Below are 24,319 nucleotides of genomic sequence, written 5' to 3' on the forward strand. Positions count from 1 at the left end.
GGTCGGACCCTATAAGGTGGCCTGCCTGGGTACTCCCGATAGCTCAGAGGGTCCTGCGCTCTGGCCGGGCCCTATGAGGTGGCCTGCCTGGGTACTCCCGATAGCTCAGAGAGTCCTGTGTTCTGGCCGGACCCTATAAGGTGGCCTGCCTGGGTACTCCCGATAGCTCAGAGGGTCTTGTGCTCTGGCCGGACCCCATAAGGTGGCCTGCCTGGGTACTCCCAAAAGCTCAGAGGCCCCATCATAATGGTCTTGGGCTCTTCTCGCTTGCTCTGAGGGCTCTACACTGTTGACGGAAGTCTCTTTGTTGATCGCCACGGCAGCCTCGATTGGTCAGGTGCCGTCCTTATCGGTCTTGGGCTTTTTCATATTTTAGGAGGGCCTATGCCGTTAACGGAGACGTAAATCTTAACAATGTTTTGATAACGTTTTAGTGGATCGTCTTTCGCAGGGTCCCACGCTAATTACCACTCAGAAGACCGCTCATAACAGAAAATGTTCGTGGTGCCTGCCGTCGGGCGAGAATGACCATTCGCGCACCAGTTACCTCTTCCATCGATCACTCTGCAATGCACACATTTGTCCATTCTTAGAGTGGAAAGTTGACCCACAGCTCCTGCTCGGTTTCCATGCTTCTGTTCAGTGGAAGGTGTTTGCCTGCCCGTGGGGGCAATTCATCCAGCAGTTCGTTCGTCGTTGACATCTTTAAAAGCGGCGCCGAGCTATGATGGTCTAAGGGAGAAGCACCCGGGGAGAGGGAGAAGCTGCGTAATGTGGTTTGCAATCCACCGGCGCAATGTGCGGGTAATCATACACTATGGAACATAACTGGAAACGAAAACCAAACATGATCCGCGAGTTGGCCTTATCAACCAAAGTACTGTCTGGCTGACGGATATTTTAAGTGCATATGAATATACCACCGAACAGAATGGGCCCACTAAAAGTAATCTAACTCCATATTCCCTAGAATGAGGCATATAATTTTAGTCTTAACTAGACTTATCGACCCGAACGAATCAAGAATGTCTGAAATATTGCCGCGCTTGCACTTTGCCCCGGCCCCGCAACCCAATTGCATTACGACAGGGTACGACAATGCGGTTGCTGTCCTTCCACTGTGTTCGTGTTGAGGCCAAAGCTTAGCGCGATCGTGAAGAGAAACCTTCTGACCAGTACGCCCACCATGTAGTCGCCACGCCTTGATGGAAAAGCCTCATGTGAACAGCCCTCTTTTGACGCGCGGCCTTCATGCCAGCCGAGCCGGAGTGTGCCTATGTCAGGACACGGCCCGCGGCGGCCACCAGTCCGCGCTCACCTGGACACCAGCTGGTCGCCGTTCTTCACCAGGAGGACGTGGTTGGACGAGAGCGTGATCTGGTGGCCGCTCTCGGTCGTGAGACGCAGGTACTGAGCCGTGTGGTTGGAGCGCTTGTCCAGCCAGCTGACCACCGGGCTGAACGTCAGCTGACCGGCGCGGCTGGCTGCGGGGCAGGGGTCACAGATGCTGGCGACACACAAACACAGACACACACATCATGCATGGCGGCGCTCATGGGCTGCCAGACATGGCGACGGCCATGGGGCCACACATGACGGCGGCCATGGTGCCACACATGGCGGTGGTCATGGGACCACACACTGGCGGTGCTCAGGGGTACCACACATGGTGACGGTCCATGGTACCACGCGTGAAGCTGATGTCTGGCGTTTTCAGTGGGCAGCCTTGTTCACCTGACAGCCTGGTTTTAAGGCCCGAAATAACGGGCTGCACACCACGATATCACCCCTATCAGCACCGTATTTCACCACCATGGTCGAGTCTGAGTAGCCGATATAGAGCAGCCAGACGTCAATTTTCACCTACAACCGGCAATGAATATGGTTTGTGGTCATCATCAGCACAAGGCAGTTGGGGTTGAAGTGTCTAAGGGCGACACATAAATATCTTTAACCGACCCCTGGCTCACTGCTCGCTGTAAGTTATGGGGCATTATCGCCAGCTAGGGCCGCTAGTTCCTCATGACTAGCAAAGCTAGGTTGATTTCAGTAATGATAATAGCAAGATATCTTGCCCTATTCAAAACAGCGCTTTGCGCGACGACATTGTTTCTTAACACCGGCAAGGCACACAGGGGAGGTCTCGAACTAACTCAGTGTTCAAAGATGCTTCCGCTGTTTTGACCACCGTACCACGTATATGCTGTGCTTTTCTGCGGGGGCATAAAGCATTCACTGGAGAGACGGCACCTGTAGGTTAGCTGAACAGTTACGCTTCCAGCGGTTTTTCCACGCGTGCGTGTGTGGCTCTCTGCGCTCCAGCTGTGAGGATAGTACTGAGGTGCCGCGCTGCTTGTCGATGACATTCCTCGCCTGGCACGCGCGGACAGCTTGGCTGCCGCGGCCATGTCACCAGCCCTGCCATTGCGCTACCGCGGCAGCGGTTGCAACCACTCAACTACGGGGGACCCTTCTGTGCTTTTTTGAGGCGCACATAATATGCGTAGTAAAACTGACGCCCAGGGGTGTATTTAGAGGAGAGGGGAGCATCGGTGGCAAATACCCGCTAACTCAGTTTTCAAATGTGTCAAGACGCATGTAAATAAGTTTCAGTGTATAAAATCTTGAGCCAGACAAGTAAACGTCAGTAATTTAAAAACATACGGCATTCTCACTGTCATCACATTATTCGCGTTCAATTGCAAAATCTAAAGTAGTGCCTTCCCCATGGCGAAATCATGTACACGGCCTGTTGATAACCATGATTAACTGAAATATTGGAATTTCTCAGCTGTGTTTTTGTGCGCATCCCGCCATCTAGCTGTAACGCCGCTTCTCAACCATGCCCTCATGGGTGGAGTTCGGAGAGCAGCATACCACACGCATAGAAATCCAAGCTAAGAAATTCGAACTCTTCAATTAGCATACATGCTGCAATACGCTTGCGAAGATATGGCTGCTCTCAAAAATTGCCGAATGAATGGCCATTATTCACCACACACCAGACCTGAACACATGTGTTTCATTGTGACAACTTGTGCCTCCCCCATCACATCAGAGTTCACTCTTTGTGCTACACTCGTCCCAGAGGTCATTCGCCTGAAGGTCATTCGCCTATTCGCCTTCATCACGCGTCATCCGTCATCGGTCGTGTGTCGATTCTGTAGCGAGGGTCAACATCATTAGGATTCGTAACTTCTAAGGAGGTTGTACTGGACGTGCAAAGCACGTGGTTTAGAGGTTTGCCAATTCGTGAAATGTTTCCACTTTTAAAGCTAGCTCTGATAAAGCCATTATGATGAAAACTTTGTTCTGTGTTTGGCCTCTTATACTATAAACCATGACAATTACGGTTATTGCTCCTTTTGTAATCACGATCTTCGGTCTCAGCCTTAAGCTGGGTCTAATTACAGCTGTGTTATCTCTCCAATAAACATCACATATTCCTGCAGCCAAGCATGGGATTTGGGCATCTCATGGTACAGTGGTTAGAGCAACTATAGGACTAGCTGAGACCGATGCCCGACTATTTGAGCGACGCCATTTTTTCCAAGCACACCCGATCAGACGTTGTGACAGCTGCAGCACGCTGATCAAAACAACAAACGTTGACGGTCAGGTTAAAACACCAATGCAAATCCACGCTGAAAAATGTAAATGCTTGATCAACTCACGCTAGGCAGGGCCCGTCCGAATGTTAAGCCTTGGAGGTGGGGAGAGGTGGCAACTTACCCCAGCTACACGTGCCATGTAAATACTAAGTTAGAATGGTCTATTACACTAGGTCAAGATGCAAGTGTGTTTTAGTGCTGTGCGCAGTTTAAAAAGGACAGGGTCTTGCGTGGCTTTATGGAAATGATTAAGAACCGACGTCATTTTTTTGGGGGGGAGGAACTTGGCATAACGACTTGCTTGGGCGATATGCGGGGTCAGGTAAGGTCGGCGTGCAGATCGTCCGGCAAAAGGAACCATTGAGTTATTCAGCTGTCTTTTCTTATCGATTCAGTGCGCTTAGTATTCCACGTGTGTACATGTTACGCAAATTCACAGCCCGTTCTGCTGAAAAGCAAGATTTTCCAGAAGTCTGCGGAGACGTTCGAAGCCGCAAGCGTACGAACCGTTTATGCAACAGGTTTCAATGTAATTTCCTGTTGTCGTCGCGCCTTTCAGCGAAAAGCGGCGCCAGCTTCCGGCAGTTGCGTTCTTGCCTCGCGCGGTGGCGCCTAGGGTCGTGCTCAGTGAGGACTTGTGGTTTACTGACCACGCCTTCCTTAAAATAGCATTGGAGGCAAGCATTGCGCAAGGTAACGCCCTCATTCATCGGTGCTTCCGCCGCGGCGCGAGCGCTCGTGATGGGCGGGGGCTGCGGTCAGACATTAGTGCCTCCCCCTGACGCTTACGGCGTACCGGAGCGTCCCCAGTGGGCGGCCAACACAAGGCATGTTTGGGAACCAGATTTTACATGTCCATGAATATACCCGAACGCCTATGTTTCATCTAGGATCCCAGGTGTCCTGAAAAAGGGAAAATACACGAGTAAAGAAAACTATCAAGCTTACACCATCGATCAGTGTTATGCCATTGAGTCCTTTGCGTGCAGCATCAGTTCAGCGACTCGCCTTGCACTGCACAGCATCAGTTCAGCGATTTACCTTGCACTGCACAGCATCAGTTCTGCGACTCACCTTGCACTGCACAGCATCAGTTCAGCGACTCACCTTGTCCCGCACAGCATCAGTTCAGCGACTCACCTTGCACTGCACAGCATCAGTTCAGCGACTCACCTTGCCCTGCACAGCATCAGTTCAGCGATTTACTTTGCATTGCACAGCATCACTTCAGCGACTCACCTTGCACTGAGTAAACTAGGCATTCGTTACACCAGTCTCGTAATGCACAGCGACCACATTTTTACTGTGGCCATCCCTCAACGTGCAATGGTCGATGGCTTACCTGCCAGCACGCGGTCGTCGACCCTTAGGTCAGCCATGTTGATGACGTCACCGGTCTCCTTCATCACGGTAGCGTCTCCTGCAGGTCAGATGACTCAGTCAATCATCTCAAAGTGTTCCGTCATCAACAGCACGCCTCGGCCCTTTTGGATGATCCAGCGCATGCAGGGAGTTGTTACTATGGCGAGCAGACCTCTTGCCTCACCAGTGTTTTACGAACTTCCCCGTATGACCGTCTGCCAATGTGTTGAAACCATGCTTGGACTTCCTTCATGGATGTTTTACAAGTGAATCAAACATTCTGCCCATCATCGGGGTTATGTTTCTTTTAGGTTCCGATGAAATGGGAGGCATGCGTATTCATCTGATCGCCAGTCGTATGCAGCTGTGGTGTGGCAGGGCGGTTTGATCGAACAGATCCCAGTTTTAACAAGTGCCGCGGCACACAAGAATCTACACTGAGATATATAGATTTCTAGTGCTCGCCCTTACGTGCCATATGGTTGGTAGCATCGACCTGCTGACCATATTTCCATACGATCCATTTCGTTTGAATAATGTGATGTAGTCAATCTGAATCCCGAAGATCTCACAATCCACTGGGCCGATTTTGTCGTTCTTAAAGCTCCAGCTGATCGCCTAAGTGTGAACTTCTTTTAGGAATATAGAATGTTACAAAATTTGATAGTGGTTCATGCATGACAGAAAATGCTCGAATGAAACGCATATTGTAACTTTGCGTGCTCAGTGGGCATGACCAACACGTTGCATTAAACAACGGGGAATTTAAGCTCCTGCATTTAATATTACACCATATACATCTTCTGTTTCTGCGTCGGAGGCGTGCTCGCAAGAATATACTACCAAGGCCAATTTCAAGGGAGGTTAAGGGGAGTGTCCACCAGGGGTGGTAAAAGTGTACCTTTTTACAGTTAAAATTGTATGCAGTGATTATACTAGTAATTCCATCAAGACAACTTTACAATTCAGTGTTAGCAAAAACAGTAAAGAAATATACCATATTTGCATCAATGCAATGCCATGGCCACAAGTGCAAAGAAAAAAATATATAGTGCAAAGGATGTGAATGAGCGCTGCAGAATGAATGACTTCCAGAGTTTTCCTGTTACAGTAGGGGTTCTATCATCAGGAAATAGCCAGCATTGTGCTCAGAGACAACCAAATGCTAACGCTTCACTGACCTCATAGGACAGTTGGACCACAACACCATAAACCTCCTGCTATTTGGATAAATACTCCTGGCGAAGGGGGAGATGACAATGGAACCTGTACGCCCCTCCCTCCTGATTGCCTGCATTTGCTACAGCGCCCCATTCCTCACTTTCATTGCTCTCCCATGGCTTACATTACTGGCTATCATATAAATTTCCAGCAACCAAGATTCATGTGAGCAAAAGGCTGGACTGTGAATAATTGTGTAAATGCTATCAAAACATTGATGAAATAATCGCATTTCAAGTCAGAGCATAGTTTTGGAGGAAAGGTATGGGAGCAGTGAAAAATGATGTAATGCACACACAAAATATGGATGTCTCCCAGATAAGCACACTTCTTCACAAATTCGGGGGAGGCCGGAGCCCTGAACTGAATGAAAAGTAGGAACACTCCTGATTTGAAGACATGTGCGACTGGCTATTCTTCTCAATCAGGGCAAGAACAAAAAATGGCATAAATGGGCATTTCAGAACTATTATCACCTGTTAATTACCCTCATGAGGAATGTCATCAGACTCCAACATCGAACACAGAGGGAATGTCATCAGACTCCAACATTCAGAGGGAAGAAGGATCGAAGAAGTTTGACTCACTGACAGCTTCAGCGACTCAAAAGTCTTTTCGGTGCCTTGAAAAGGCGGTTTGAATAATCACAGGTCAACTCCTACCTTGATCGTATCATCCCGCCGATTTACACTGAACTGCCAATGCCTCTCGTCGTTGAGGACAGGCTGCTGAATCGTGGCACCGCCAACGAAGAAAGTAAGGTCAAAAATTAAACCCTTGGTTAAACCGAAAAATTAAACCCTATTCGTGACACCGCAATGCAAATGCCACTTGTAAAATTGCGGTGCGTTGAAAGTCACCGCCCACCTCACACCAGTCGCGTCGCAACAGTTCAAACATCACCTTGTGGCCAGATGAATCCCCATATATAGATTGCTTTTAGTATTATATATTGTTTAGTGCGGGACACTGAGGGTCGGCTGTTAAAAACAGAGAATAGGCCGATCGGCCGGGCCATAGGAAATACAATGATTTGTCGTCAATATGTTACCGAGTCGGCCGACCAACTAAAAATCATAGGATAGTTTTGTCGCCGGGTTGGAATGTAATCTAGATAGATGCCATGGTGCCGTGGAGCACGGTAAGGAGTCTTTACAGGAACGTTTGCTGGTGTTGTGTGACGAAATGTATTACCATGGAGGCATGATATCTATGTATGGAGACCTCATGTCATGTTTCGCATAGTGTGCTGCATTTTTTCGTTTTGGCCGTCACCAAAATTTACTGTCCGAAAACACTTTTGGCACCAAGCCCCGCGTGAATATATGAAATTTGTCGCCGATCCTATCCACCAAGTCTGTAGGTTTTGCCACTCATGTGTTCCACAATGGTGCGGGGTTTTCAACTGAGATGGCAATTTTATATCTCGTCTAGTGTAGTTTACAGCCCCGCCCTTTTTAAGACTGGTTCCTGAGCCTGACACCCTCCAACATGTGGAGACTACCTGTTGCAGACTATTTCAAGGTCGCCAAGACAAGAATGACGCCGTAGAAACTTCACGAGACTATTGCTAACACGTTGGCCGTGTAGTGATCAAGGCCAGTAAAAATATGATCACATGGAGCTGCCCGTGTCTGTTGTGCGCCAGCACGATTTCGGCTACCAACGGAGTTAAATTGTCACTCAACCAATAAAATGCTCCCAGTGCAGGTTTCGAACACGAATCATGTTTTGTGGTACATAATGCAGGAAATTGAGCTGTGGCACGAGTTATGACGGAAATGGCAATCTAACAGCTTGCAATTCAAACAAAACAAACGGACAATCTTAAACTGGCGATTACAAAACTGGCAATCTGAAAACTTATTATAAGTAACGTTATGACCGAGTATTTAAAGGCAAGTAAATAACATGAACTCGCGGACGAATATGCAAGAACGCCACAAGAAAGGGCCAAAACACGAACATATGACGATATCCGATTCCGCAAACACGCTCCAGTAACACGCCTCCTCTCGACAAGTTGAGGCACTGTATGTGAGTCAGCCTGTCCACCTACATTGGCAATTCTGGACAGTCAGTACGGCAGCGACTCGGCGTCGTTAAGACGTTACGTGACGTAAACGATGACATGCTGAGCAACGCATTTGCTAGATAGTGAAGTTATCCTGTCAAGAAAAGTCTTGAACACGTCAAATCAGACCAATAGTTGTAAGTGAGCTTATTCATCATATCTGATGCTTGTATTAAAGGGATGTTCCACACTTAAATGGGGTTTTGAGCTGAAATAGCCATCTTGAAGACCTTTCGGTGTTGCTCACAACACTGCCCTTCTTGGAACCTAACCCCTCTAGTTTCTGAGCAGCATGCCTGCAAAAATGGGCAAAGGTTTATTGAAGAGAATATTTCCAAGTCACCTTGGCATTCATGACGTCATTATAACGTCGTCCAAATTATGTCATTCTGTAAGCCATGCAGCGATCAGGGCCACAAAATATAACCGTCGAGGCGTTCATATCTGGCATTCGTGAGTGCGAGTTCCACCTATAACCGCGTCAATTGGCTCTCAATCAATGTTGTACAAGGTACGATGACGTAATCAAACCATGACGCATTGAAGAGCCCATTCACATAAAGAGAATTGTGCTGTCTGGAGCAGCCTTTTCCGCTTAAAAAGTATACCAATAGTTATAAGTGATCTTGTTTAATCATACCTGATACTTGCTTTAATATCTCCAAATGTAAAACATTTACTTTGATGCCTTCAAATGTGGAACGTTCCCAGTAAGGTTTTTCTATATAACCTATTTAACTTTTTCCTTCAGATAGCTTGAATTACTCAACACAAACGTTAGTGCAGACTTTGGCGTACTCTGAGTGGGAAATGAACCACAAATTATTTGCCATGATTATTCCAGCGTCGGCAAGACCACAACAATCGATATCCCTGATTGTAAGGCGAGGCAGGCTGTGCAAATGCTTCGACGAACCGGTGTCTTTGTCAGTGGTGGATGTCGAAATGCTAAGTTAAGAATTGATTTGATTGCCAGCAAATGTTTTTGGTCAGAAGACTTGTGGGTTATGACAGAAGCAGCTGCAAAAGGCTGTAAAAATGTAAAAAGCAGGGAAGTAGAATGCATGTTACCTGCTCACCCCCGTTATCTGACTCCTCCCTCCCCTCCCAGCTGCGTTCTGTTGAACATTTGCAAAATGACCTGGAAATAAATAGCAGATAATCATAGCATTGAAGAGCCATACAGCAATCGCATTAAAACAGCGTTTCTCTCATTCGTGTCGCCTGGCTTTCTCCCATTCAGGTCGTGTCTCTTGCTCATGCCTCTACGCTGCGCTAAAGGATTGCCATTGCCGACATGTTAGGTGCCGGCGGTCAGCAACAACGAAAGCCTGGTCATGTCCTCGACAGCTCAAAACAACATGGATGCATGCTGCTGCTCATTCCCATTCATCTTCGGAGATGTCACCCCTGTTGTCGCAATCTTGTCATCAGTTCATATATCATATGGTATCTGAATGCACGCCATCATTGAAGACTTTCGATTGTCTGTACTACTTAAAGATAAGATTGTAAAATCAGCCAATTAAACGCTGGAAGACAGACTCATTTATAGATACTTAAGCGGCGCATTTGAGCACGGGGCATCGGCCATTCATTTTACCCCCATTCTGCCACACCGTAGATTTTAGAAAACGCCACAGAATTTAGACAAGCTGATAATGCGTTTAATTTCATTCAGTGCGTGACAATCACAGAGCACAGCCATGCTAGTGAGCCAATAATACACGCAGCACTCGCTTGAGCGTGCACAGGTCAGCGGTAGTTGAGTCGCACGATGTCATGCGTTCGCTCCCAGATTCTCTCGACTTGGCCCCAGCAGCGTACACTCAAGACGCAATTTTCCGGGATCTTCACAGAAGATTGCTGGCACCCATTGCGGATAGCACCGCAGAAGGCTGTACGTGCATGGTTGGTAAACTGATTGAAAGTACAATATGCAATCAACCTAAGTGTCGTGTTTGGTTTAGCCATCTATGCTAAGCTTCAGCGCAGGTCGGATCCGTCGGATGCAGGGTAAGTGCTAGAGTGCGAGTGACCAGCAGCGCGCGAACACGGGCACACACGCACCATTACGATTGTGTGAGGCAGCTTAAGGGGAATTACATGGGTGCTAGGTCGATGCGGCAGCCCGCCGTGGCAGTACCAAGCCACATAAGCCCACGTAAGTAAGGCTTCCTGATAAAGTGATGCTCTGGGACGGATACAGTTCGGCAATCCCTCGCCGTCTGGCAAATCTGCGAATAATGATGGCTGAAGGATGCACAACATCCGACCATATGCCGGAGGAGGACGGTCTACTTTGACAATGCGGCAGACAGGAAGCGCCTTCAGCTTCCTCTCCACGAACCTCTTCCAATTTATCACTCTTATGAAATGGGGAAACCTTGTTTCTTGCTCTGATGTCCCCCACTCCCTTCATTAAAGTGCAGCTCAGAAATAGTATTCGATAGTAACATACAATATATAAATGTCTGACTACTTAGACCGTTAAGTTGGCCACAGATCCCTGTTTTATCATATGATACCATCGTCCTATCACAGGCAATGTACCACATTTTAAGATATTCAGGGTAGCATCAGATATGATGAAAGAGCTCACAACGGTTGTTATAATTTTAAGCAGAAAAGACTGCTCTAGAGAACGCAGTATATTTGTTTGGTAAACTTGCTACTAGATGCGCCACTGCTTGATTAGACGGCCGTTGGATCGGAGAATCATGCTCACGAACGCCAGATATGAATGACTCAGCCATTATATTTATAGGGGCCTTGCTCATCGCATGGATTAGTAAATGGCACGATTTGAATGACGTTGCTGTGATAAATGCAAATATGACCTTCAAATACTCTCTCACCTTACTTTCCTACGTCTTTGCGGCCTTTAAGCTTAGGAACCATAAGGCTTCAGATCTTAAAAAGGACATGGTCGTGAGCTGTAGCAAAAGATCTTCAGCACGAACATTTCAGTTGAAAACCCCATTCAAATGTGGAACACTCCCTTTAACCATGGTGGTATAGGCTCCATTTTGTTGCCAGTAGGCCGCCAAAGTCAAGCAGATATCCTACGTAGTCCTATGGATGTTTTCCTGGCATCAATGTATTGGTGTATACACTGTGACCATACATGTACCTATGCTTTGGGGGCTTGAAACTGGTGTGTGTTTGGCTTAAGCAATCAATAAATTGTTCAACTGAAACTTTGGAGCCGCGCTCGAGCCATGGCTGGCATCAATCACCCCGTTGTTCTGCCCCTTCTTCCCTAAAATCTCAAAATCTATAGGATTACTTTTGCAGGCTGGCGAAACGTAAGGTAGATGCAACCGCTCCACTGCATCCAAATGACGCTTCTAAGCTGTTGCATTGTTGTCGATTTCGAGATTGTGACTATGTTGAGTCAAACAACAAATACGCAAGCAATATGTGAGTCATTAACAGATGCACGTTATTGTTAATACACGTGAATAAAAAACGATTCAAATTGGGCGAAGCGTTGAAACCTATATTGAGGCGTTTGCTGCCTTTACCAAATATCATTATGTCGGCCCCAGCCTGACAGCTCCCTTTTGCAAACCGATGAAACCTATATGAACTTTGAAAACGCAAGTTAGGCAAAGTGTTGAGAGGACCATGCGCCATAACAATGCATTGCTTATCTCGTATGCATGCATCTGCCCCCCCCCCCCCCCCGCCCCCCCCTTCCGCATATTGGTGAATACGCCTCTGCGACATTTGAACACGGCTGGAATGTCAAAGTCTGTTGTTGTAAATGGTGTAACTAGGATGCCGCTTAGGTGTCGGTCCGATAACTGTGGAAACGTAAGATTACAGCGATAGCAGTTTTTAATCCGCTAGTGATGACCTTAAACCTGGCAATCAATCATTTTTGTGTCCGTGCCTATCGTTTACAACCGTTTTGCGCTATTAACCGCAATGCACTCAATTACTACAGAAGTTTGTTTTTGCCCGTAGCGTAGTAGCTGGCGTCGTTTTGCAGACACACTATTTCGTACAGCTTAATGCGTGATTCGGCGAAATATTAGCCACACCTGGTGGAAAAAGCATAACGCATCTTGAAATCGTCAGAACCTGGGCTGCGTAGGGTGACATATTTGTAATTCAGTAAATCAATGCAATATAAAACATGACAGAACTGGAACAATATGAATCATGAAAAGACGCAAAGCAACGAGAGCCTTGCATTTGTATCTTGCGCTCTTGCTATTTTGCTATAACTGAAGCAAGCATGCGACAACGTGTTAAATTAGACGAAATCTATGGAAGCCTCTCCAACTAAACACATCACATAACCCCTAATTTGGATGACAAAAGCCTTACATTTCCATTTTTTCTTGTTATTTTGCTGCAACTTCCAGCCAACGATGGGACGAGAAGAATGGCGTGTAAGGGAAATGAGGTTTCAGCCGTTCAGCGAAAACTAAGGATGATCATGGATTTCACATGGGTAAGTATCTAAAAAGATCGCGTCAGCTTTGTCTGACTCGGTGGATACTATACAACCTCTAGCGCAGCCCAGGAATGGATTGCTTGCTGTGGATTCCAGCGACCGGAGATCCTTGTCTAGGTCAGCAAACCGCAGACTTACACCTGCGCGGGCCTGCCTGGATTATCATGAAAATTTACATTTAGCTTAAACATGCCTCTTGCTTGGATTTGCAAATACCCCTGGCTGCCCTAGCATTTGCACCACGTGTCTATATTCCTGCTCTGGGAACAGTAGCAGTGGTACAATGTGAGTGATGCTGTGTACCCGACATTCGTGCTGTCCGCGGCCTGTTGGCAGCATGTTTGACCCGCAAGCCCACTACTCCAGGCATGAGCCTCGGCCCGGGCGCCTCACCCCGCCAGACCGACGTGGAAAGGTCAGCTGCCAGTTGGGGAGAGAGGATCGACCTCGCTCGGCGAGGCCGGGTCGGAATACCGTACGACACTCCAGACCAGCCGCAGTCCTGTATGGCAAGTAGGCCACAGGAAACATTCATCCGATCAACTGGATCAGACCGTCTAGGGCGAGAGTTCGGATCATACGCACTTGGCAACAGCTCTCAGGCCCGAGTCATTCATGGAAAATCCTAGCAGCGATTCTTTGATTTGATCTGGGAGGAGCGGATCAGCGGGGGCAAACTTTCTTTGTAGGCAGCGAGCAGTGCGACCTTGGGGTAGCGGAGGGCAAATCATGCGGGGGCAAACTTCCTTTGTAGGCAGTGAGTAGTATGGCCTTGGGGTAGCGGGGGGCAAACCACTGAAACTTGTCTGTCATTCTAAAGAAATTATTTGAGGCATGCTTCATGGTTATCAGCAACGGATACTTGTCTTTCTTTCACAATCGGAGGTGTAGTTTGCAACCATCCCGACATCAGATGCTCGTGGGGGCCGCGCGGGGGCCGTGGCACATACCTGCTTCACCCAGTTGCCGTTGGCAGCTACATGCCAATTTCACACATCTTCCCCAAATGTGAATACTTCGCTGAGTGATTTTTGGCTTCAGTGATTTTTCAGTATATTTCAGGAAAAACGCCAGCAGTGGAAGCGAGTCCAGGCAATGTCCGCTGACTAAGGCGGCGGTGGCGGGCGCGCCGGTGCCGTACGCGCCGAGCGCGCAGTGCCAGCGGGATCGGCCGTTTGTCAGGGGACCGGGCCGGCCGGCTGAATGGGCGACTGGTGCGTGCGGTGACCGCCGGTACGTGAGCAGCCTTCATTAGGAGCTGACGCTAATGTGCCGTTGCGGGAGGCGACTGCGTCCTGTCCACAGCACAGGCGAGCCAACGACAAACGGCCAGTCGCGACACACGCCGCCTACCGAGCCGGCTGGCATCCATACGGGCAAATTGCTTCTGGGCCTGCTGTCGGGAGGCGCCACAGAGACGTGCCGCGTTTTAGCTGGGCGCGTTGTGCGCTGCTTGATAAACAGCGCGGCAGTTTGTGGACTCGATGATTGATTCTTCAGCTTTAATCACGCAGCCTGTTTGTTGAGATTGATTTCGAACTGGTCACGCAGTACCGAAGTCCCAGGATGTTTTGACAGTGCAAGCAAATTGTTGCAAAATGAAATGCATTGTACGATGCCCAACTATAGATATTTGACGCAAGGTGAATGATGTGCACATAAGTGTGTTGGGCGTGAGCGCAGAACTGTGTGGCGACAGGTGCAGCCCATCCAGTCGGGCATACAATAAACAGGGAGGCGACAATCAGGCTGATGAGCTTGCTCTTGTTTATTGTCTCGTTTAAATGTAGTTAGATCTGCGTTGAGAAACGTGACGGTAGAATTCGGCTTGGTTGGTAATTAGAAGCATAGGATTTCCGAGTAAAGCGATGGGTTTGAAACGTGCAGACTCAAAGACCATAAAAGCGGCGTAATTACAAAGTTTGATTTAAGGAAAAGATTGCACCAAGATGACTGAGAAGCCATTTGGTGAATGGCAAAAATCAGTATTTCACCACAATGCAAATATTTGCGAGATGGGACAATATAACCCGCCTGCACACTTATTAAGTAGCAGGGAAAAAGGTGGCGCGATACGAATACAAATGATGCAGCCCACCGGGGACTAATAAAACAATCTCGATTTAATACATGTCTAGCGAACACTATCCCGATGCGTCCGAGGGCGCGGCACTTGGTACGCTGGTGACACAGTCGCATGCCGCGGGGGTCAACATGGCCTGTTGACTCAGCCCGCAGGGCCAACACAAGATTACCAGCTCGGGTGGGGCGCCTGGCGGCGACGACATCAATGGCCGGCGGGCGGGGGCCCGCCCGCGCGCTGCAGCCGGGCGGCGGCGCCGACTGCTCTTTTAGTGTGGTCTTTTGGGAATCTGAGAAACATGTGCTCCAAAGGCTAAGGAGACATGGGTCCTGTAGTGGCCGGTGGGAATTATTCGAGGGAGCCACCATGGCAAGAGGGCTGTTTCCTGTGGTGAAAGGAAGGAAGCTTTTGCGTGCGATGGTGACCTTTTGGAAAGCTATGTTACAGTGATTTGTGGAAGAGGCGCATTCCACAGTGACCGGTAAGGCAGGCGTACGCTGCAGTGGGCCGTGGAAGGGTTGTCTTCGCCAGTAACTCCCGTAACATGTGTGTTCTTCGGCGACCGGCAGCAGAGCTGTGTCCTGCAAAGAGCGACATCGAAAGCATGTCTGTAGTGATGGGCAGAACAGACGTGTCTCGCGCTGACCGGCAGGGCAAGCCAGCGTCATCCTACAGTGGCCGAAAGCCGCGATGGATCTGGCGCTGATTGGCCAGATAGGCGCGTTCGGTGACGGCCACGCTTATTGGACAGGATGTCTGGCGACCGTCCAATAGCCGTCAGCCACCGCCTGTCTATACTGCTCATGTCAAGACGTGTGCCTCGTTACCATCATTTCTTTCCGGCAGCTTGTTCCTGCAATCTGGATCGGGAAGAACCCAGGAACCAGCCTGAAATCCAGTCGAGGTTCTAGCAAGAACCGGGGCGCAGCTTTGGACTATACCTTGGGGCCAGCAGGAACCAGGATGCAGTCTATAACACAAGGCGGAGAGCTTCACAAAGAACAGGTATCCAGTGCGAAATATGCCTGATGATCCGGCAAGAACCAGGACATGTGCTGGAATCGTGGTGGGGATCCAGCGACAACAAAATCGAAAGGGGATCTGGCCAGAACTTGAACAAGAACTAACATCCAGCCTGCAATTATGTCCAGCAGTTCAGTGAAAACCGAGGTATGGTGTGGTGTGGCGTAGAAAAAGAACAGCAAGAACTAAAGATTTCCTTAAATTTTTTTATAGAAGCCTGTGCTTTTCACGCTGTGTGCTCTTCACAGCTGTAGTTGTGAGGTGTCCGACACAGAATATAACTAATGACATCGAAGTCTCTGAACACACGCCCGGATGGCCGGTTGGATACCCTTTGCCCGGGTGGGGGTGGGGTCAATTTAACCCCGCTCAGAACTCAGAAACTAAGAAAGCTAGAAACATTACATTCACAAGGTGTTTTGGTTTGTGTGTAGATTGACTTGTGTCGAACGTTTAAGGTCCTAGGTTGTAATATTTGGGTCAAATAGGGTCAAATAAAGTCAAACTCCAGATTGGTGTCCAAAACGCTACCAGATCTTCTCATACAACCATCATGAACCTAGATACCTATTCTAAGCAAAAGTTAATTGGTGCTCATTCAAGTTCAGTGACCTTGTTTGACCTTAAGAAGGTTATTGGGACCAAAATCTTACCAGACTACTTTGCTTTTTACATTTGAATATGTGTCGAGAATTACGCTAGGCTGTATGTTCCTAAAATAAATATTGACCCGGGCTATTTTAGGTCAGTGATCTATTGTGACCTGTAGTAAGTCCTTGGAAGAATATGATGGAGTCCCTGTCATTAGCAAGTTTAAAATGAGCACCAAAAGCTGTCCCACGCAGAGCACCAAAAGCTGTCCCACGTTTGAGTAAAAAACATGCCAGTTTTGACCTCGGTCTGACCTTCATACCTGAACCGAGGTCGATGTAATTTGTAAATTTAATTATTGTGTTGCCTAAGAAACTATAGCATGCATGTATGTCTCTGTCTAACACTCCGTTGTTGCATCAGATTAAGCGACTCCCTAAAAATTGTCTTCGCCTAATTCATGACCTGACTTTGACCTGCCACAGATCAGCTACCTTACAAGGTACATGTTAGTTTTGGATGCTAAAAAATTTGCTAAACAATTGCATACAGTTAGGCAAAATTTTGGGGCGGACCACGCCACGCCGTTCGGAAATTATTTTTTGCCAAAATTTTCGTGGGTCAAATTGACCCCATCCAAGCGCGTGTTAACAAGTTGCATTTGCGAGGACAATAACTTGAATTTGGTTAATCAACCGTTTTCTTGTAGGCAATCGCAACACAAACACATACAGAAACAAAATAAACCAGATGGTCATCAAGAGGTGCAAGACGAAAAATGTTAACATTTGAGGTCCCGTCCTGCATCACCAGTGCCCCAAATTTTGATTTGAACGGAATAGTCACGCCTGACAGCTCACGTGCGTAAGAAATGACTGAGGTAGTGCATTAAAACATTAATGGTCGGCTACAACTGGCTTCAATTTCTCATCGCTTCCACCTGTCACCAGCATTCTCTGCCCCAGATTACGCCAAGGCCGCAAGGAAACCAGGTCAGCTTTATGACGTCATGCGTTTATCATGGTCCTACTGCGTTGGACGTAATCAGGCGACAGCATATGCCTTTACCCCCGCCCCTCGCCCCCAGCTTCTCGGGCGACCACAGTCACTGGTCATGCCATATATGGCCCTAGTGTCCCACTGTTTCGTGCACTGAGAGTCAACAAAGTTGTCAGTTCGCGCTTTTGATTCCCATCGAAGCATGCACAATTTAGATACGCGTCTCAAGAGCTTTTTTTCCACTTTTTGGACGGTTGGCTCCTCAGCCACATACAATTGTATTGGATGTGTTAAGGGGCTTCGCAAGTTTACAATTCCGTGTCGAATAGTGTGTTCATGGTGACCATTGCGATTAAGCACGTCGCATGCAACACTCAGGATGCATAAAAAACATTTCTGCGTTTACGCCTCACCGCAGATGAGTCGTGTCATGTGCGTAACATCGCCGTGGGCTGAAAACACTGCCTAGAAGCCTTGCTCCCGCCGTCACACTGCGTCCAGGCCGCAGCAAGCGACGCACCATCCCTGGCTACAGCTGGTCAGTTGTTTGAGGCACGAACTACCACTGGTTTTTAACATAACTTTTTATTCCGTTTCGTTTAAAGTTTCGTTGAAATTTGATTGTAATTGTATACATTATAAACATTTGGATATATATATATATATATATATATATATATATATATATATATATATATACATATATATATACGTAATCGGATAACTATACATAGATATTTATCTATGTAGTTACATATGTATGATTATGAAAGAAAATAAACCACTTCTATGTATTATACAAAATAATGATAAAATACAATTGTTTCAAAAAATATCGCCTGCAATGAAACCAAAATTGCTAGAGGCACACTTTTGCTCTCAACATACGTGCAATGGATGCCCCAGAGGCTACCAAAGATTTGAGCGAGACTGTACAATATGCTGCATTGACATCCTCAGAAAACCGTAGCGGGGTCGCATCGCCCCTCCCCCTCCCCCCCCCCCCCCTCTCCCCTCCTGTCAGGGCGAGTAACTTGTTCAGAAAAAGCTAGCCGCCTGATGTGAAGTTATCGGAAAATTTCGATGTAATTGACTTGTGGAGGCACGGCGAAAGGCGCCCATCAGTGAAAGCACGTCGCGCCAGGCTTGGAGCATGCCTAAGGTATGGTAGATAGCTTGATGGTGCTTGAGCTGGGGCACGAAGCGCACACGCAATTTCCATAAGGGGGCATGCCCTCGTGGAGGCTCCCACATTTGACGTCATTCCCAGTGCCGCTTGTCAATGGTTCGAAATCTCTCATGTATTCTGCTGCCCCGGCTATCGAGGTCCTTCGTTGTTGTTTTTTTTTGCGGTGGAGGGAACCAAATCCAGCTGTAGATCGAATTTAAACGTAAGTCCCCGGCAAGTCCCCAGGGGAAGAAAACTCCTGTCGTATTTGGGCTATCTCATTAGTCTAGGGCAGGCGCGCCTGCTTTTCTAACAGCAGCACTTGTCCTGACATTTCTTGAAGGACAGTGTGTGATTGACCGTTCCGGTTACGTGCGCGATATTGAAAATTGCAGTAGTTAAAGAGACTTTTAGCAATATGATGGCTGATGAATACTCTGATTGCTCATGGCGCTACTGGGCATGGACTTGGCGATTATTTTGTCGTATGATTTCGCACTACGCTACTGGCGGCAATTTTTCATCCAGAAATTTGGTTGGCGACAAAAAGTGCACTTTTACCACCCTTGGCTGGCTTGGCGCTTTTCGTTCGACGGTCACCGCAGCATCATTTACTTGTTGGGCACATCGCATTCCAGACAGTCAATCGTCCGATAGTAGATATCTGCCAGTGCGAAACACTAGCCGGGACTTGTGTCTGCAAGAGAGCCAATCAGAACCATGAATCACGCGGATCTTGTGCTTCGTGGAAAACCAGTTGGGACCAGAAACCAGGGCCTGCTGTTTGCATGGCACAATGGAGGCAGGAAAGCGCAATCAGTCTTCACGGGGAAAACATAGTGAAATCAGGCAGCATAATTTTGTATTTGCTTGTAAAGCCACGAGCTGCATGACCCGGCATTTCACACAAATAGATAGCGGGAACTTTGAACCTGTGTCTGGTGCTTGCGAAACAGTCAATGAGAACCAGAAATGGAAGCCTAGTGTTCACATAAAAGCCCATGGGACCTAGGAGCTAGGAACTGATGTTTACGCGAGAATCCATGGGAACTAGTATCTTGTTTTCATAAGAGAGCCAGTGTGAACCAGCAAGCAGCATTAAAAATTAAGCGCATGCCAGCCAACGCCTCTGCAGCCGCTGGACAGCCCATACTGCAGTGATCTACGGCCCGGCCAGGCCGGCGTCGTGCGCCGTATCAGCCTCCGGCCCGTTAACCCCCTTGACCCCGGCCCAAGGGTGCACTGGAAAGGCCCCGGGCTGTCGGCCGGCCGGCCCAAATCGCCGCCGGCCGCTCTTGTGACGTCAAGGGCGGGGCATCACTGCTCCGCCGGGAGCGCGCGGCGCCTGGAATGAGGTAATATAGGTGCAGATGGCCGGCCGGACTGAGGAGAACGGCCCGTCTTGTGGCCAGATTGCTCGGTAAACAGCATGAGATGAGTGCCTTTTGGCGCTGGGGTGTGGCTGCCACTTAACGGTGCGTGTAAGGTGCGTCTCCGCACCTGGAGGGACGCTGCTCCAAAGCAGAAGGTGGGAACCACTTCGCAGTAGGGGATGTGGTCACCGCTTCATGGCAAGAAGTTACAACTGCTTCATAGCAGGAGGTACAAAAGGCTTTACAGGAGGGATTGATGTGTACCATTCCAAAGCGGGTGGTGGGTATCGCTTCGTAGTAGAATGGTACCGCTTTGCAGCAAGAGGTGTGCACCGTTTCACAGCTGCAGGTGGGTGCCATTCTACGGCAGGAAGTGGGTACCGCCTGACAGCAGGAGGTGGATACTGGTTCACGCCACATGCAAGAGCAAACCCGGCCGTCACTTGTGCAGATCCACATTTTTCAAGCGCAAATAATCTTTTCCGGTGGCTTAGGTAGTAAGAGCGCCTTTATTTGGATTTAGCTACCGGCAGCAAGTGCGTTCAGAGTTGCTTTAAACACTCATCCTTTGACTATGAATGAAATGGCCGGCGGACGGTGGCAGCGGCCTTGCTGAATGTCAGATGACGTTAGGGGGCAGGAAGGAGCGGACGGACCGTGCTAAGCAATAAAGGTACGTTAAAACGTCGCCATCGGCTTCTGCCGTTCACCAGAGCCGTGCTCGTAATCGCTTACACTGTCCGCAAGTTATTATCTATGTTGTCAGAGGTAACCGAGTCACAACAGTTAATACGGCTTGGAGGATAGTCGCTTTTGTACGACATAGATACTTGCCACATACGCGACAACTCAAGAAGGCACTTTGCCAATGGGGAACGTGGCCCTGGAAGTTCGCGATCGGATGGTGGGGTCGAGGCTCAAGCAACAACCACTTGTGGGCTGCCTGATATCAGGTAGTGTGAACTCTATCAACATACTAAAGCAGAACAAACAACGACAAAAAAACTTCACTTAATATAGTTCCTGACATTAATGTTTGCACAAGCGGTGCAGACCCATAGGCTGTAGGGAAAAGCGAAGGTGAGGAGATTACCATGGGGTCTGCTATACCAAAGGCAGCGACACTGCCTCCGCCAGCAGCGCGCGGTGCGTCCGTACACCCCTCCGCATTACATTATCACGCACGTCAAGATCTAATGTGCTGTGCCGCTGGCGCCTCGCGGCACAAACACAATGAGTAAGCCCGTGCGTTCCGTGGCAATGTTCCCTCAGTCCCGTTATTACCCGCTGGGCCGATATCATGCCTCGGCGCGGGTTGCGGAGCCGCACACGCCACTTGTCGCCGGCGCGCCAAGCCGATACAGCATTATTGCTTATGAGTTATGCAGGTGTTGTCTGCGCCCACCAGTGCACGTCAGCCCTTGTGCCAGGCTCGGACGCGAGGCGCAGCCATTTTCGCGGGAAGGAGTGAAGGTGAGTGACCGCGAAATAGGGAGCAGTCGCAAACAGTAGCGAAGTCGGGCTATCGACCACGAGGTGTCCCAAATTGAGCCAAATGGGGTCATAGGGGTCATGCCATCTAATGGGGTCCCCTTCGTCGTTTAGGGGTGTCGTCTGGATTCGAAAATGTATTTGTTTTTTAGATCCTGTTTTGATGTCTCGGGGCTCTTTTTTGCATGTTAGAAACCGATAAACGAGCGTCTTAACCTGCAGAAAAGTACACGCACTTTGTTCCTATGGACCCCTTGACTAAGCCGCTGTTCACAAAGGAACATATTAACGCAGTAAAACTATGCTGAACTGTGGAAACCGGCAGAGAAGCAAGCGACATGCAAAGGCTTTAAGCTACAGGTTCTTGCAATGACGCTGATTGCTCAGCATATCATCAGACACCTAATCGGTGGGCCCTCATCGCTACATGAAATAATGGAAAGGCGTAGCTTTGACAAGTCCCTGCAGATCGCGTCTTAAAGCCATGAAGTGCAATCGGAACTAGGAGAAATTGAGGAGCCCGAGATTGTATCTCGAGGAGCAACATGCACAAAATGTGTTGCGACCTAAAAAAGCCGTCTGATAACAAGTCATCAAAGAAGCCTTGGCCAACCGGGTGGCCGGTTGAATGCCTTTCGTTCGGGTAGTGGGGGTCAATTTGACCTCCTGATATCCCATTCTAAAAGAGCTAGGAGCATGAAATTCATGAGGCAGGTTGTACAGGATCTGTAAATGAATTCACTTGCGTCAAAATCCGAGATCGAACAAGATCGAACAAGATCAAGCTCAAGATTGATTCCAAAGCGCCCCAGACTTCCTCACGCAACTGCCTTGAATGTAATTACTTGTCAGAAGCAAGAGGTCACATGTTTTTTATGGTCGGTGATCTTAATTGTACTTTAAAGGGTCATGATGACCACAAACCTATGAGATTGTGCGATTTTTTAATTTGATTAAGTGTTAGGGATTACGCTAGGCGATACCGCCATAAAAACAAAGGATTGCTCTGGGTCGGTTCAGGTCAGCGACCTAATATGACCTAAAAAAAGTTCATGGAAGACGCCTGTTGCGATGTCTGTCATCACGAAATGCGAGATGAGTATCAGAAACTGCCCGATAAAGCCAACTCTCTAGTAAAAAGGCAGGTCGATTTGGAGCCCGGTCTGACCTTCACGCCTGACCGTCGGTCAATGGGATTTTTGTTTGTCATCATGGATTCGCTTGTTTTGTTGCCTAAGAAATTATCTCAGAGTTGTATGACTTCGTCTAACCCTCTGCGGTCCCACCAGATTGGACCATTCGTTAGAAGTTTCCTTTCGTTGACAGCTCGGACTTACTTCAGCCTGCCTTAGGCCAACAACACTGCGAGGTGCATCGAATTTCGTATACCAAAAAATTCGTCATTTACTTATCCACAATCGTAAAGGTTTGACATGGCCACACCAAGACATTCCAAACCTGTTTTGTATGAGCCATCCGGGGGGGGGGGGGGGTAAATTGCCCCCACCCGAGCGCGAATACTTGACTCACAAAACGTCGGACGCGCTGGATATTGAACATGCATACCCATAAAACGCAACAAATCAGGTGTTTTCATCTTTATCTCTAATCCACTGCTGTTTTTTATGCATGTTGAGATGTGCATGCTTCTAAATGTGTACAGGGCACCTGCGGTTAGGAGTGTGGTACGCCGTTCCGTTTGAGGTGCGCAGGAATACTGGTTTATCGGAGCATAGGCCATTTAGATATCTATCTAGAAATGCCGTGTGCTAGCGAATGCGTTTATATGGAAATGATTCATGCTACCACTACGCGGCAAGCAGCGAGAACCACGAGTTTTCCGGATCTGCCTCAAATGAGGGAACTGCGCTCTGCTCCGAACAAAACACACCAGACAGAGTGGGCTCAACAGCTACCAGATGCTCACACCTCTGTACGGTCTTGGCTACGACTGCGCACCGCACAGCCTTCCGTGATTATCTGGCGCTCCGTCGGATCTCTTAAGCAGGCGCGCCTCACCGATGATGAGGTTTGGCTCCGCTGTCGAACACGTTACCTGGGAAGCACCGCACGCACCGCACAGCCTTCCTTGACTATCTGGCGCTCCGTCGGATCTCTTAAGCAGGCGCGCCTCACCGAAGATGAGGTTTGGCTCCGCTGTCGAACACGCTACCTGGGAAGCAGCCCTGGCGTCTCCCGCAGTCGCCGCAGAACTCCGTCTTCAGGCGCTTGCTGTAGTACAGGCACTTGCCCTGGGCGTAGCAGTTGCCGGCACCCTTCCGCACCTGCAGCCACGGAACAAATGGAGTAGACATGGTGGAGTCAGGAGGGTGGGGTCTGGACGATGGAGCCGAGGACGGTGACGCCTCAACATTAGAGCCCAGACAACGGAGTCAAGACGGTGGAGTCAGAACAACGGAGCTCAGACAGTGGAGTCCCCACGGCTGGGTCAGGTCAGAATGGTGACATCCGGACAGTACATTCTTCCCAGCTGGGTCAGGTCAGAATGATGGCGTCCGGACAGTGCAGTCTGCACGGCTGGGTCAGGTCAGAATGATGACGTTCGGACGGTGCAGCCCCCACGGCTGGGTCGGGTCAGCATGGTGACGTGCGGACAGTGCACTCCCCACGGCTGGGTCAGGTCAGAATGGTGACATCCGGACAGTGTAGTCCACACGGGGTAGTCTGGCAGTAGAATTCGGATGATGGAATCGATGCGATGGAATCAGTACGGTAAAAATCGGACAGCGAGTCATTCGGGGTTCCCTCTATTAAGTCGGCTATCGATTTTAGCACGCTATTTGGCTGGGGTGCGTCTGTTTGTCCGCTTCATTTTGGGTTGCGTTGTGCCTGGA

At 48.7% G+C, this 24,319-nt stretch overlaps 1 protein-coding gene across 1 annotated transcript in view; it reads right to left on the reverse strand.

The window, feature by feature from the left end:
• LOC119107574 (desert hedgehog protein) overlaps window positions 1-24,319 on the reverse strand; it is an 85,610-nt gene that overhangs the window by 23,261 nt on the left and 38,030 nt on the right. Inside the window, exons 4-6 of the mRNA XM_037231062.1 lie at window positions 23,638-23,749; window positions 4,954-5,031; window positions 1,319-1,484 (exon numbers count right to left, since the gene is read on the reverse strand). Coding sequence (XP_037086957.1) covers window positions 1,319-1,484; window positions 4,954-5,031; window positions 23,638-23,749 — 356 coding nt within the window. The remainder of the gene's footprint in view (window positions 1-1,318; window positions 1,485-4,953; window positions 5,032-23,637; window positions 23,750-24,319) is intronic.

The sequence above is a fragment of the Pollicipes pollicipes genome, unplaced genomic scaffold, assembly GCF_011947565.3.
Source record: "Pollicipes pollicipes isolate AB1234 unplaced genomic scaffold, Ppol_2.1 Scaffold_6686;HRSCAF=7923_pilon_pilon_pilon, whole genome shotgun sequence".
Lineage (NCBI taxonomy): Eukaryota > Metazoa > Arthropoda > Thecostraca > Pollicipedomorpha > Pollicipedidae > Pollicipes > Pollicipes pollicipes.